General features: G+C 43.4%; 1 protein-coding gene across 1 annotated transcript in view; it reads right to left on the bottom strand.

Annotated features, from left to right (window-relative positions):
- Window positions 1–8,067: 8,067 nt before the first annotated feature.
- Window positions 8,068–16,381, bottom strand: part of DCDC2B (doublecortin domain containing 2B) — a 34,613-nt gene continuing 26,299 nt past the window's right edge. The window contains exons 5-11 of the mRNA XM_015408094.1: window positions 14,055–14,201; window positions 13,229–13,268; window positions 12,750–12,818; window positions 11,347–11,536; window positions 9,820–9,923; window positions 8,569–8,631; window positions 8,068–8,312 (exon numbers count right to left, since the gene is read on the bottom strand). Coding sequence (XP_015263580.1) covers window positions 8,199–8,312; window positions 8,569–8,631; window positions 9,820–9,923; window positions 11,347–11,536; window positions 12,750–12,818; window positions 13,229–13,268; window positions 14,055–14,201 — 727 coding nt within the window. The 3' untranslated portion in view covers window positions 8,068–8,198. The remainder of the gene's footprint in view (window positions 8,313–8,568; window positions 8,632–9,819; window positions 9,924–11,346; window positions 11,537–12,749; window positions 12,819–13,228; window positions 13,269–14,054; window positions 14,202–16,381) is intronic.

Below are 16,381 nucleotides of genomic sequence, written 5' to 3'. Positions count from 1 at the left end.
AAAAGAGGATCTGCATCAGTTCTTCTCAGATAAAATTACACAAATGCTTCACCCGATTCAAGTCCAATATAATGAATTAACTGACAACCTGAAAGAAACTGCAAATACAGCAGAGACTGCAATTGAACTAGGACTTACCTTGCAAGAAGAGGCAAAAACTTTGCACTGAGAGGCTGTTTTTCATGAAAAAATTATAGCATTAGAAAATCAGTGGCATCAATACAATATAAAACTGCATGGGATTGATGAGAATGCAGAAGGCAAGGCTTCTGGTTTTGGCGTTCGCTATGGCAGTCGCTCTCCTGGACCTCCAGGAGACGATTGCCAGAACCCGTGACTGGGTGGGGGTGCGATTGTCCACATCCCCAACGGAACCCTTGCTGATGGGTTCCAAGCCATGGGGCACTAGACGGCTTCTCTGCTGGCAATCCTGCCGGTGAAGGGGGGGCCATCCATGCCCTGACGGTCCTGCCGCAGAGTTTCCAGATCAAACTAGAAGCGCACACCAGATCAAGCGCCGAGTGATCTAGCGATTTGGCAACATAAGCGAAATGGAAATCATCTAATCATTGAACTGTGAGATAAGTTGAAGCGAGAACACCAAAAAGAGCTAAAGCCGCCCCGCGGGAAGCAGAGAGGGGAGGGGACTCTCCTCCGATAAGACAGACTTAAAGCGAATTCTATCGTTAAAGCGGGGGGGCAGGCTTTCAAAGCAAAAAAGACTGAAATAAAAGACTTTGCTTAACAAGCATAACTGAGAACTTTAGTGACTCTGATAATTTTTGACGAAAAGTAAACAATTCCTCAAAAATGGCGTCTCCTACAAGGAAAGAGGAGAAGGAGAAGATAGTGAAAGCTAAGGCTACCGGAAGTGCCAGCCTAGCTAGTGTTGTGCCCAGACAGGACACAAACTCAGACCTTGAAAGGATATTAAATGAAGCACTACACCCTCTGCTGGAACAAGTGACGGAGATAAACCAAAAGCTGAATATGCAGCAAGCTCAAATTAACAAGACTGTCAAAAAAATAGACCAAACGGACCAGCAACTTAAAGAAGTGGACACCAACAGCAAAAAGCTGCAAAAACAAATGCAGACAATGGAGAAGAAGCGACAAACAGACAAGTCCCAACTGCTACAATTACAAATGGAAAAGGCAAGCTATGTCCTAAGGTTTCAGGGAATTTCTGAGAAAAAAGGGGAGAATCTCACACAGACAATGTGTGGAGCATTGGAGCAAATGTCAGACATTAAAGCGGATACTTTGCAAAATGATATTGATATGGTCTACAGATTGTATACAGAATTTACAATAACCTGCCAGGAGAAGTGATGGTGAGATTCTCCAGAAGGGAACGTCAGAGATAAAATTCTTAAAGCGGCTAATGGAGTTACCCTGAAAATCAAGGGCAAAGAGATAAGGTTTTAAAGGATATTGCATTTGAAATAAGGAAGAGAGGGCGCAAATATGAAGACTTGGTCGCATTTCTACAAAAGAAACAAATTGTCTACAGATGGATTCTGCCTGAAGGAGCCATCTTTAAGTTTGTAAATGGAAAAGAAAAAATTGACACTGTGGAAAAAGCAAATGAATTCCTGCATCTTCAAACAATATATATATATTATATAAAAATGTTTAAAATAAGCTTTCTTGGGCTTTTTATGAAGTCATAGTAGACGATGTTTAATTTTGAGTGGAAGTTTAATAGAAAGATGATGAACACGTTCAATGATTTTATACGAATACCTAGCTATATAAGCTTGTAATCTTGTTAAAGCAATTTGTATGACACCCACTCTTGGGTTTTTAGAGGTATCTTTTCTTTATCCCTTATTTTTTCATGTAGTGTTTAGTTATAGAAAATGCAATAAAAATCCCCTTCGGGGGGCCAAAAAAAGAGAGAGAGAATGCAGAAGGCAATATTGATCTAGCTACATTTATTTCATATTGGCTAATAAAAGTGCTAAACCTAGAAAATGGTCTTGCTCTGGTAATAGCTAAGGCTTACCATCTGGGTCCACGTGCTTCAGCCTGTGCTAATTGTCCTTGAGACATTTTAATCTAATTAAAATATTGTGTTAGGCAAGAACAAAAAGAGACCTCTGCAATGACAAAAAAATGTTGCTGTGCTGCCTGATCTCCCTCCAGAGGCATTAGAGAAGAGAAGAAATCTCAAGCTTATTACATCGACTCTCATGGACACCAAAATGCCTGCTTTAGATGGAGCCCCACCTCTAATATTCTTGTATTTCATGATGGAACTTTACATCAAACCTCAGACTTGGAATCCGGAAAACAATTTCTATCAACTCTAAAGCTGCAACTCCTCCCAGAAGACGAATGGTTAGCTGCAACAGTGGAAAAAGCAACCCGTTCACCTAAGGCTAAGTAACTTCAGAACATTTGAATCAGGCCCTCTGTTTTTTCACCTACTGTTTTATTTACTTAGTTAATAATTATAGAAGTTAAAAGTTTGGTCGAAACTGAGATCTTGCATATATTGTTAGGCTACCTCATGTGTTTACCTGTTAAACATTCACTTTTTGGATGTTGCATAGCTGAAATTTGATATGTAAACAGTAAGATCTGTTAAAGTATTAATTCTTTACATATAGTTAGCTACAGATGTGTGCTAACCAAATTAAAAATGTTTTTGCTATCCTGGTTTATTAAAAGAGTTTATCTCTATATTAACTATGGGTAACATAACAAAGTTCTATATAATACAAGGGGATGGGGACCAGGGGGGAGGAAAGTTATTTCTTTTCTTCTTAGGTATTCACACTCCCTCTATAGTAGTTAGGTTTCTGGACAGGGAGAGTTGAACTTTTACTCCCTGAGCCCTATTATTAAAATAAGGCATTGTGAAACCAGCCCTGGATAAGGGGCTAGAATAGGCTGATATTTAAACAGCAGTTATATCTCAAAAGTTAATAATATTGAGTTTATTTTGCTTAGGTTTTTTAATGTGAAGATGATCTTAGAAGTATTATTTGCACACTTTACCAAAATCTTTCTATCTGTGTTACCTTGTAATGTAGGTCATAACCACTCAATATATAAAGATAACATACTTTAAAGCTTGTACCTGGAACTGCAGGGAACTTAATAACCCAATAAGCCTTAAAAGAATTTCAAGTGCCTTAACTAAAGAATGACCCAATTTTTAATTTTTACAAGATACCCATTACAAGACAGTGGTTAAACAAGTTTTAAAATCCAATTAGTTTATGTATAATTTCCAAGCTCCTGGCTCCTCTAACGCTAGAGGAGTTGCAATACTGATTTCTAAAAATGTACCTTTTGGAGGCGCGTGGCGACGCCGACAAGGATGGCTGCCTAAAACGGTCCCTCCGTGACACTCCCTGCTCCCTTGCAACCCACCCTTGAAATAAACGCATTTTTCGCCCTCCTATCATGGGGGAAAACGATGGCACAAGTCTGCAAAAGAACTTGACAAGGCCAAATCATAAACCGATCAACAACAGAGAAGGTAAAATAGAAACTGTAGCCAACGCTAGAGAAGCAACCAAGATGGCTGAGGGGAACGATCTTGAAAAACTCTTAGACTCAGCCTTTAGCAAACAAGATCTACCGACACTTCTTGAGTGCATGGAAACAAGGCTAGGTGACAAGATACAAATGTCTATGTTACCAATTAAAGAACAATTACAAGAAATCCAAACGACATTAACGGCTGACGTGGCGTTGAAAATGAGCTCCAGTAAAAAACGAAACGGGTGAGCATGGAGCCGTCGTCATCTTCTAGTTGTTCGGTCGCCATTTTGTGGTCCAATAAAGGCGAAAGGCCTGTAGGTTGCTTGAGCTGTTCCCGGATCAGAAATTTGGTCATCTGATGTGGGTTGTTCGCATTTCTCCATGCTCGAGAAGCTCCTGTTTTACCCATTGTGTTTTTTGTCCAGTTTGGGTTCGGTGCTGCAGTTGTAAGGCGATATTGGTGGGAAGGGTGGAGGAGACCGTTCTTTAAGCAACTGCCATTATCGGCCGCCAAGCCATGCCCCCTAAATTTGTATTTTTATCTCAAAATATCCCTATTAAGCTCCCCTTGAAAGAATTAAAACAATGGCAAACCAAATTGAATAAATTTATATGGGCAAACAAGAAACCAAGAGTTAATTCTTTTCATTGACCAGACCTTCTAAATTTGGCGGAATTAGTTTCCCTAATTTAACAGCCTATTATGAAGATGCACAGCTCAAGAATATATTATTTTATTTTTCCCAATGTAATGAAAAGACATGGGTTCAAACTGAGCAATCATATCTGTCCCCCTGTTTATTGCGAGAAGTGATGTGGAACAAACCTATTGACAGATCCAAATCTATATTAGCTAATCTATATTTAACTAACACTTTATATTTTTGGAACAGATACAGAAAATTGTTAGCTCCAGATACCATCCACAGTAGCAGCTTTTTTGGGTCAACACTAGTTCACCCCAGGCAGGAGCGCTAACTCCTACGTACAGTGGAGAAATAAAGGCATGTATAGACTTTGTGACAGTATTCAAAGTCTAAAATTCTATTAGAGACAAAATATACATTTGTTATTCCATGGCTTCAATATGACCAGATACATCATATGATTTACAACTCAGGTCTGAATACCCTGCTCAACAGAGGTTTGACCAAGTTTGCATATCTCTTGAAATATGAATCAATCTGTACAAAATGATTGATTTCTCTTATTTATAAATTGTTAAATCAAAAACATTGGTCCAGCACAATACAGCACCAATTGTCGTTGTTCAGTCACACAATCGAGTCGTACTCTTCACGACCCCATGGACCACATCACGCCAGGCCTTCCTGTCTTCCGCCTCCCTCCAGAGTCTGCTCAATTTCATGTTTGTTGCATCGGTAACACTGTCTAACCATCTCATCCTTTGCCACCCCCATCTTCTGTTACCTTCAATCTTTCCCAGCATCAGGGTCTTCTCTGTTAACATTTAATGTTCAGTTAAGTCTGGCTGTAGATCAGAAGGATCTAAGTGACAGGAGCTGACAGCTCTGAGTGTCTGAAGAGCTGGCTCTAACCGGTTCTGGCTGGTTCCTGGCAGAACTAATTAGTAATGACTCAGCATTGGTCCTGATTGGTCAATGCAAGTATAAGTACAGTGATGTACAGTGTAACCCTTCTCCTTGTGAATATCTGGTGTCTGCGAGAGCATTTGTCGGTCTGTGCAATAATTTGGTGGAGGCTTGTGTGAATAAACTGTAAATAGCTTTTACACTAAGCCTTGAAGACTCAAGTCTTATTTGATACTCTCACACCCATGCACACCCTGCAGTGGGCTAGCACCGCGTAACATCGACAGGGTTATGGGCCCAGACCGCGGCTAGCTGAGCAGAGAGCGTGTGGTGTTGAAGGAACGAGTATCTGAAGCACAGAGACCGTCTGCAGTGGCTGAATGGCTGAGGAGCTGTCTTCGAAGCTGAGGAAGCAGCAGAGCTGTGTCGGAGCAGAGACAGAGCTGGAAGCTGTCCAGAGTGCAGAGGGACGACCAGCTGCCGGGAGCAGACGACAAACATGGCCCAGGTATCCATTGCCCAGGTGGTTGATAAGCGTCCATGCACACCCATGCACAAGTAACTATAATGTGTGGGCACTAAAGATGAAGCACTACTTGATCAAAGAGGCTCTGTGGGTGTGTGTTAATAATCCCCCAGAGGACCCAACGCCACTTGAAGAGAGCAATGATGAAAAAGCACTGGCTTTGATTGTTCTGAGTGTCGGAGATGACCAGCTTACGTATGTGGCTGATAATACCAGCGCGAAAGATGCGTGGGACTCTTTGAAAGCTGTTTATTTGCAAACTAACATCGGCTCACTGATATCGTTAACACGCCGTTTGTACAGAAAAGTGCAGCAGCCTGGTGAGTCTGTGAAAGATCACCTTTTTCAACAGCTGCATGAGCGTGGAAAGGATATTGCCGAGGAGGACAAGATATATGTGATATTGAGTTCTCTATCACAGGATTACAACATGCTGATAACTGCTTTGGAGAGTGTGGAAATTAAGCATTTAAGTCTGCAATATGTTGTTGGGCGGATTCTTCAAGAAGAACAACCGTCTGCAGAGTCCAGGCAGCGTGCCAAGGGGTCCGGGCAGTGTGCCAAGGATTCCAGGACATGTTCCAAGGAGAAACCGGGGAAGTTTTCTTCTACCAGCTGCGTCGCTCTCAAGGTGAAAAAATGTTTTTGCTGTGGATCAACTAAACACCTTTTGCGTACCTGTCCCAAGAAGCAGGAGCAAAAGAAGAAAAGACAGACTGCTGCTAAGCATTCTGCTTCAGTGGTTGTCACAAATGAAACCACTGATATGTCTTGGTTGCTTGACTCAGGCGCCTTGCAAGTCTTTTGCAAAGATGAGGGTCTGCTACAGAATAAGCGGGACTCTAATCTTAAACATGTAAGTTTAGCAGATGACACACCATCAAAGGTTACTTGACAGGGTGATGTGTATTTCCCTTGTCTAAATCATACATTTAAAGGTGTTCTATGTGTGCCTGGTCTTGAAAATAATCTGCTGATTGTGATGTGTCTTGATGCAGCAAAGTTTAATGTGTTGTTTGCCAACAAGGAGTGTAAAATTATGAAGGCAAACAAGGTCTGTGCAGTTGGCAAGCATTTTGTCGGTCTGTGCAATAATTTGGTGGAGGCTTGTGTGAACAAACTGTAAATAGCTTTTACACTAAGCCTTGAAGACTCAAGTCTTATTTGATACTCTCACACCCATGCACACCCTGCAGTGGGCTAGCACCGTGTAACATCAACATTCTCCAGTGAGTGCTCCCTTCTCATTTGGTGGCCAAAGTATTTGAGCTTCAGCTTCAGCATCTGTCCTTCCAGGGAACAGTATGGCAAAAGACTGTAATATTGTTATGGACAAAAAACGGTGGAATCTCATCTGGTCCTCTAACATGTATATTTCAAAACTTTAGATATTAGGCTGCAAGTCTTTAAAATATATACTAGATGGTATCTTACTCCACTGAAGCTATATCACTCAAAATATTTTAGCAACCCTCAGTGTTGGTAGGAATGTGGCAGTACTGGCATTTATCCACTGTTAGTGGACATGTCCTAAAATACAGTCCTTTTGGGACAAAATTCTTAAGAATATAAAGGACATTACTAATTATTCAGTACCAAACAAACAAACAAATCATCTTGCTCAACTTGTGGCCCAAAAGCTCCACCCCCAAATTTATCGCTATATTATTAGTTCCAGCTAAAACACTGGGCACTCCATGAAACTGCAGAGCGGTCGGGTTAGAACGGATAAAAGGAAGTACTTCTTCACCCAAAGAGTGATTAACACATGGAATTCACTGCCACAGGAAGTGGTGGCAGCTACAAGCATGGACGGCTTCAAAATGGAATTAGATAAGCATATGGAGCAGAGGTCCATCAGTGGATATTAGCCACAAGGTATAGATAGGGGCTCTGGGGCAAGTGATGCTCTGTCTTCTTGGTGCTTGGGGGGGTCAACAGTGGGAGGGCTTCTAATGTCCTGGCCCCACTGCTGGACCTCCTGATGGCACTGGTATTTCTGGCCACTGTGTAACACAGAGTGTTGGACTGGATGGGCCTTTGGCCTGATCCAACATTGGCATCTCTTATGTTCTTATGTTCTCACTACTTGCTCAAGACTGGAAATCAGACAAGATTCCTACTGTTAGACAGTGGTTCCTAAAGATATGGGACCTAATAATTATGGATAAAATATTGGACCATCTGTTGTTAGCAGATTATTCTTCATTTCAGTCGCATTTTATGGAAAAATGGTTCCTTTTTTACTACAACTATGCTAAAAAGGAGAGTACTTTGCCTAAGAAATAAATTTGTTTCTCATTTTAGTAATACCTATGATGTTTTATAATCTTCACAGTTTGTTTTTTTGTCTGTTAAAGTTTAAATATTTGTATTATGTATTTTATAAGTTCTTGGTTTTATATATATATGATAAATAAAAAGTTATTTCTTAAAATCCATGGCTGTGGCTACCAGGCCTGCATTTCAATACAGAATTTGTTTCTGGTTTTATAAATTTATTTAAGAAACACTGCAAGAGATCTAGACAAAGTCGGTACAAATCCATAAGGCAGGTGTTTTAAAACATCCCATCTAGGAGGAGAAAGCATGCTGGATCTCTCTCTCATCATCATCATTTTTCATATTCGGCAGAGTTCTCCTGAGTTGGGTGGAAGCCGGGCTGTTGTGGAAGTTTCCCCCCCGAAGTCACCAGCAGCACGTTGAACCTGATAGGCCTTCTGCACTTTCTCCTTCTGTTGCACAGAAACAATTTTAGAAAGATACACAGGAATGATAGTTGACACCAAACATTTTTGAATCATAATTGGGAGAGCTTGTGGAGGAAGCTGGAACTGGGCTTTAACTACTGGAGGGAGCTAAGAAGGGCTGTCAGGAGAGGGTTCAGCATCAATGAAAACATGGTTGTGGAATTATTCATGTCCTAAACAACACATTCATTATTTTTGTTAAAATATACTACTTACATACCAGACTAAAAATGTTCATTACCTTGTTGGGTTGCCATGGTTTAGTTTGGGGCATAACTTCCTCTTCCACCATCTCTGCAACTTTCTGAAGGGGGGGAGATACACACAAAAAGCTCAGGAAAAAGCTACATCAAATGCATTTGAAGAAACAGCCTTTAATTTCTGCAAGCAACAGGAAAAGGATATCCTATAACCAGTTTATTCTCAAAAGGCAACGGCTTTCAAGTACAATGAATTCTGGAAGAATGGCTTCAAATGCTGTATTCAGAGACATGCAGCCCATCCCACCGGACTCTGGGGAGCCACCCGGGCTTCCGAGCACCTTTCGCTTTCCTCTGCCCATCACAACAAAATTTGCTGCTTCGACTGGGGGGGGGGCGCGTTAATACAAAGGGGACGTCCCTTTCCCTTTGTTTTTTTCCCCCTGGTCTGTTTTTAATGATAAGGGATTGGAAGTGCAGTGCCACCACCAACTCCAGCGGCCGCTGACCCATTGGGGGGCGGCGGAGGGAGGCACTGGGACACCCCCGGCAGCGCCCGCTGGGGAGGGGAGCGGCTCCTGAGCGGGGAGGGCAAGGAGGAAGCAAAAGCTCCAGGCACTCTTCTCCCCCCCCTTCCCTCCTCCTCCTCGGCTCCATTCTTGCGTCCCCCCTCTCCCAGGAGAAACCGAAACAGGGCAATCCTCCCTACCTCGAAATTGCCTCCATGTGTTAAAAGGGGCAGGGGGGAGGTGGCAAGTGGGAGGCGGCGGCAAGCTTTTCATGGCACGGAGAGAGGGGGGTGTTTATAATTTGCTGGGGGGGGAGAAGGGAACAGAACAGCTTCCCCCTTGAGTCCCTGGTTTGCCATTTATTTTTTTTAAGGGGGAGACTTCCTTTGTCTCCAGGCTCTGCCTGGAGGTTGGCAACCACATAATTGGGCATGTGCGGACGGGGGGGTACCAGAAGGTACCCCCGCCTAGGTCACAAAAAAAACCTCGGGCCAGCCCTGGGCACAATCCATGCCAGTGTCTCCAGCACAATCCTGTTGCTACACTGACAGATCCTGTGGCAATAGGGCGGGCCCCCTAAGGGATCGAATTCCAGTGAGCGTCCAGAATTTTATTTAAAAGAAGCACCTAACAAAGTATTTTGAACACAAATTGCTCCAGCCCAGGTACCTCTGAGGAGGCTTTTAACACCAGAATCCACTTACTTCTTTTGGTGCCAAAGGTCCTATTTAAAAAAAGAACACAGAAGACATTTGGACAGATGCCAGAATATACTCTGCATACCTGGTCAACAGGTAATTCCACCTGTGTGTCTTCATCCTCCCCAACTTCCTGTGCACCCTGCATCTCTTTCCTTGCTCCTTTTGGTTTATAAATGCTTCCTTCTTCTGGAGATGAATAAAAAACATCTTGTGAACAGTCTTGTACATGCCAGAGTTAGAGAAAAATAAAATTGTCCCACTAGAAAACCTTAACTTAAAAAAAAAATCTGCTGGGCACTGATCTGGGAGTGTCACCCTTTGTTCAGAAAGTTATCATTCCTAATCACAAATATGAGGGGAGAGGAAAATTGGGTTCTGTATAATTAAAACAAGGAGCTTTGTTTCATTTCACAGAGGGGCTGTAGAGTCCTAAACCACATTAGAGAAAGTTTCTAAATGCAGAAGAGGTATAGTTTAGCCACTTCAGTCCTTAATTAATTTCATTATCCGGCCACCCACAAGGATGCAGTGGTGGTTGCTAGTGCTAGTCAAATTGTTAGGACAACTTCATGGAGGAGAGGCCTACCGAGAAGCTTCCCTTTTTTTTCAGGGCAACCTGCCTCCTGCTTGCAGACGCTGAGGGCAAAGCTCCCTTCTTAGAAGCTCTGCTTAGTCATCTGGGCTGGTTGCTTTGGAAACAGAACTTTGGACAAGATGAACCTTTGTCAGATCCATCAATGCAAGTCTTCCATGTACACAGTTGTAAAGACAGCTTGGTTTTAAAACTGCAGCCAGAGTTAGAACCTAATTTTCCAGAATCCAGTTCTGCCTCCCTTGTCACAGTTAGGCATGAATTCTCATGTCTGTGGATTACTTCTGATGAAGGCTTATAATAATAACTGGATGCTGTCAAGCCACAACCAGCTGAAGGGGATTCCAGGACTATGGGGTTTTCAAGGCAGGAGAAGAGCAGAGGTGGTTTGTCATTGCCTTTCTCTGCATGGCAGCCCCAGCCTCCCTTGGTGGTCTCCCATCCAAGTACTAACAATGGCCAACCCTGTTTAGTTCCCAAGCTCTGATGAGAACAGGCTATAGTCAGGGTTATTCAGACTGCTTACCCACTTGTTAAACCAAGCATCTCCAGTATATGAACCCCCCCCCCCAAGCTCTGCACAGCCCTCCACGAATACTGCTCCTGTATATAGTTCGAATTATGGTGCTGGAGAAAACTTGAGAGTCCCTTGGACTGCAAGGAGATCCAATCAGTCGATCCTAAAGGAAATCAACCCTGACTGTTCCCTGAAACGGCAGATAATGAAATTGAAGCTTAAATACTTTGGCCACCAAATGAGAAGGGAGCACTCACTGGAGAAGACCCTGATGCTGGGAAAGACTGAAGGTAACAGAAGATGGGGACAGCAAAGGATGAGATGGTTAGACAGTGTTACCGATGCAATGAGCATGAAATTGAGCAAACTCCGGAGGAAGGTAGAAAACAGGAGGGGCTGGCGTCATGTGGTCCATGGGGTCGCAAGGGATTGGACTTGACTGTGCAACTGAACAACAACAAATATAGTTCCTAGGAATGTTAAGCAAATGCCTTTTTTACCTTGGTCAGACCACTGAGGAGAGTTCCAGCTGATTTGCCCAACACGAACTGGCTTTGTGTGAATGATGGTTTCCTGCTTCTCCTCTTTGCTGCGCCGATGTTTCCTGGCTTTTTCATGTGGTACTGGAGAAGAGCCTGGACCGCTGTCCTTCTCCACAACTCCTGTAGACCGCACCCTCCAAAGATCCAGCTGGAAGTCCAATTCAAGGAAAACACTCAGATGTCGCTTGGGGCCAGTTTTATTGAGGACTTGTTACATAAGCATGGTCATGTGTGAGGTGGGACTCAACACACTATACACTATTGCAGTGCTCATGAACTACAGTGCTCCAGAGCTTACCTTCAAGACCACATAAGTCATCACAGCTGTTGTCTGAGCTCCTGACTCACTCGCAAAAGGAGGCTCTTTGCAAAAAACAAGGTGAGTCAAAATAATTTCTGAACCTGTGAAAGTGTCTGAAGCAGAAGCAGGACAGCTTCAGCTGAACACATGAAGCTGCCTCATACTGAATCGGACCATCAGTCCATCAAGATCAGTATTGTCTGCTCACACTGGCAGCAGCTCTCCAGGGTCTTTCACATCACCTGCTGCCTGCTCCTTTTAACTGCAGATGCCGGGGACTGAACCTGGGACCTTCTTCATGTCAGGCAGATGCACAGCCACTGAGCCACGGCCCCTCCTCAGCTTCACACACAAACAGTGTGAAGGTGGAAGACTGACCACAAATTGACTTTTCCCACTGAATACTTAAGCGCTGAGATGGTCTTGGACAGATAGTCAAATGACAGGGGCTACTTGGAAAATAAGCATAATGAGCGTAAGCTGGTGTACTGGTTAGCGAAGTAGGCCCAGAGAGATTCAGATTCAAACTGCTGCTTACAATGAAATTTACCTGGTGACTTTGGGCCAGTCACTCTCTCTCAGCCTCTACCCTACCTTACAGAGTTGTTGTGAGGACAGAATGGGCAAGGAGTCATGTATGCCAGCCGGTCTTAGGAGGGAAGTGGGATAAAAATGTACTAAATGAATAATCCTTATCCTAAATGACCAACACTGATGTGGATGCTGGATGAGCTACATTTATATCCTATACAGATCAAGAGCCATCATTGGAGGGGGGGAAGGAAATAGAGGAAATGTATTTAACTATTTTTTACAATTTGTGCTAAAAATTATTTTTAGGATTACCTACTCTTGAAAGGTTTCTCTTGTTAATTCCCAAACCAAATTGCAAAGATAATAATGTATTGCTTAAAGACTTTTGATTAAAAAACCAACTCCATATGCCAAAACCTGTTCTTGATCTACATGAAAAACGATTACATAAGCCCCCAAAGAAAACTTTTGATCACAGTCCCAATTTTTCATCCTTAAATCTCAGGACTGCTCCCTCATCGGTTACCTGCTGTGGCGCTTCAAGAAGTGCTGAGTCACTGGCAGCATCTTGAGAAGCCAAGTGAAATTTGCCAAACTGAGAACAGAAGGAGAAAGGATTTCCATAAAAAATAGGCAACATGTTTCTAAGCCATTTCAGAAAGAAGCAAGATCTGTTCAGCACCATCCCAATCAGACAATACCCCCAACAACACTCAAGATTCCCCCCAAAGATGAAGGAACGATACTACTCTGTCCTCCAGAGCAACCTCCCAGTTCCTACATCCATTTAAGAGCCAGTATCCTCCTATGGTGGGAGCAGGTGGGGAAGTGACTTGCAAGAATCATCCTATCTTGGATAAAAATCTAACATGAGGAAGTCAACCCACAGCCAGCAATTGACAGATGCCTTCTGGATTCACCGCCTCCTTGGCCACTTTTACAAGTACAATCCTCCTGAATTAGTTACTATTTCTAGGAATGTGATTCCCCCCCAAATTCACCTACTTCTCGATTGCAGTTCCTTCTTTTGTTATTGGTGTGGTTCCTGAAAGCACAGACACAGTAAAGATAAACTGTTAGGGAAAGGGAGCTTGGAGAGAAAAAGTATTTATCACATTCCCTGATGGAGAAAAATTTGGGTTCAACTGAACGGATCCAAAAGAGGCAAGTTAACAGCAAATCCCTTCTTAGAAGCTTAGGTCTTCACTTGGTTGATCATGATCAAGGAAACCACCTGTCTGTACAGGAGTTCAGAATGCTGACACCTGAACAAAGTAAAACTTGCATGTTATATGGGCAAAATTACATCAATAAAGAAAAGTAACCCTTACCCAATTATTGATTGATAACTCAATACTGCACCAAATTAGAACCAATCAGGCAACGCCATCCACTTCCTCTTCCAAGACCTCTAAGACTTTTTTTTTCAAACTTTTTGAGAATCCCACTAACTTGTTTTGTCTCACAATAAACTTTTGCTTGGGTAAATATTTGCTAGCAAAACAATTCTGCTGATGAGCTTATTTTAACTTGTTAGCTAAGCAGGGTATGGGTTAAAACCATTCTTTCCCAAACTCAGCAACTAATTTGGTACTTATAGATACTAAAAGTGCATGCATGGCTAGTACACTTCTTCTACTGCTTGCTTCAGCATTCTAATATGGTTGGGCCTTGACCTTTTCTCCTTCATCCCCACCCAAACCAAGTGTTATTTATTCCAAGGGATTATTTTAACCAAGAGACAGCAGGGCAACACAAATGCAAGTGGCAGACACACAACCACCAGCAGAGCGCCACAGCTCAGGGTTACAATGTGGCCTTCTTCACCCACCAAAAGGACCGATGCACAATCTTTTGGGGCACCAGCAGTTCCACATAGGGCAGGTTCTTGTACTTCTCCGTTCCCACAGCCACATAGTAGCTCCCGCTCATCAGTTCGTCACCGCAGGAAACGACATCACCATTCAGTTGGCAGAGCCTGGCAGAGACAAAGTGGGGGCAGGTGGCTTTTCAGGAAAGATGACTGATAAGATCCAGTGTCAAAAATATGTTTCCCCTTTGGGACCTCACTACAGATCTGAAATATGACTAATAAGCTTATTTATTTATTTATTTTATTAAACTTTTATCCCACCCTACCCCACAGATGGGCTCAGGGTGGCTCACAATGTAATAAAAAACAATAAAAACCAAGATATAAAAACAGTTAAACAATTAAAACAAGATGACATTAAACACGAGTAATCCAATGTCTCCTGTGACATTTTAACAGCCAATGGTAGATGGCCCGATTTATAACAGCTTTAATCAGATGGTACCTAAAATATAGTGCTCCAAAGATGATAAAGAGTGTCTAGGAGGCACTGGGCAGGTACCAGAGGCAGGGAAGGCTGAGATGGTTTAATGTCCACCGCCTCACCCAAAGGCCTGGTGGAACAGCTCTGTCATACAGGTCTGCGGAACTGTCATGGCTCTCGCAGGTCCCTGATCTCAAATGGGAACATGATCCACCAGGCCAGGGCCAGGGGTGAAGCAGCCCTGGCCCTGGTTGAGGCTAAGCGGACGTTTCTAAACCCGGGGATTACCTGGAGGTGCTGATCTATGGAGCACAAGGCTCTCCAGAGCACATATGGGGAGAGGCGGTCCTGCAGATATGCTGGTCCCAAGCCCTGTAGGGCTTTAAAGGTCAGTACCATAACCTTGAATTGGATTCGGTATTCAACTGGCAGCCAGTGCAGTTGGTGAAGCACCAGCTGGATGCATGCCCGCAAAGGCATCGCCATCAGCAGGCGCACTGCCGCAATCAGCACTAGCTGCAGTTTCCAGATTGGGTTCAAGGGTAGCCCCACATATAGTGAGTTATAGTAATCCAGCCTGGAAGTGACCATTGCATGGATCACTGTAGCAAAATCCTGAGAGGTGAGATAGGGAACCAGCTGCCTGATCAGGTGGAGGTGGTAAAAGGCCAATCTGGTAATTGCTGTGACCTGGGCCTCCATAAAAAGCGAGGGATCCAGAATCACCCCATGACGCCTCACCCTCGGCACTGGTGCCAATGGCACCTCACCAAGCACTGGGAGCTGGATTCCTGATCCCACACCCCCACAGCTCAGGTACAGGACCTCCATCTTCATAGGATTTAATTTCAGCTGGCTCTGCTAGAGCCATCCAGCCACAGTCCCTAATGCCCTGTCTAGAATATCTGGGGCGGCATCCGGCTAGCTGTCCATCAACAGATAAAGCTGGGTGCCATCAGCGTACTGATGGCAAACCAGCTCAAACCCCCGATCAACTGGGCAAGGGGGTGCATATAGATGTTAAACAACATCAGAGACAGGATTGCCCCCTGCGGTGCTTCACATTCAAGTGGGTATCGCAGGGACATCCTCTCCCCTAGCTCCGCCCTCTGTCCCTGACCACGGAGCAAGGAGGAAAATCACTGTAAAGCAGTCCCCCAGATCCCTATGTCAGCAAGGTGGTGGGTCAACAGGTCATAGTTGACCATGTCAAACAGTGCTGTCATATGGCTCTGCTTGCAAGAGGCCTCATTTTACAATCTACCTCCCCCTCCCCACAAATGGGGGAGAAGGAAATGAATTACTTACCAGCTGTGAAGATAACATACCAAATGCCATTGTGACTTCAGTACTTGAGTCAAACATCAAACTACAATGAATGTATTTCTGCATCCTGGAGTTGAGAATGTCATCTTGAACATTCCAAATACTGTTGTCGGTGTCCAAAGGAGGCATCATGGTACACACAGAATGCCAAACACTCCAACTAACATGAGGCCTCACTTTCCTCGACTATGACTTCATCTGGATTTTTGTAACCATTGCATATATTCAAATTTTGAAGTGCAAATCATCTATCTAAATAAACCACTTGCCTTCAATTTATTTTTTGAAAAATAATAAAGACCACAACCTGCAGCGGAAAAGGAAATGCCATAAAGAGGTAAAAAGGGGGATACTGACACCACAGACATAAACTGGTTTAATAGTAATTCCCTCTCCCTGCAGAACCTTGGGAACTAGTTCTGCCAAATGGATCTCAAGCAGAATTCTCAGCACCTTGGCCAAAGTACACTTCCCAAGATTCTTTAAAGGAAATGCCATGGCATTTAAACCAGTTTACATTTGTAGTGTAGATCTA

Source organism: Gekko japonicus, unplaced genomic scaffold, assembly GCF_001447785.1.
Source record: "Gekko japonicus isolate JY-2015 unplaced genomic scaffold, Gekko_japonicus_V1.1 scaffold36, whole genome shotgun sequence".
Lineage (NCBI taxonomy): Eukaryota > Metazoa > Chordata > Lepidosauria > Squamata > Gekkonidae > Gekko > Gekko japonicus.
The sequence above is the reverse complement of the archived record's forward strand: the minus strand, read 5'-3'. Positions and strand labels throughout refer to the sequence as shown.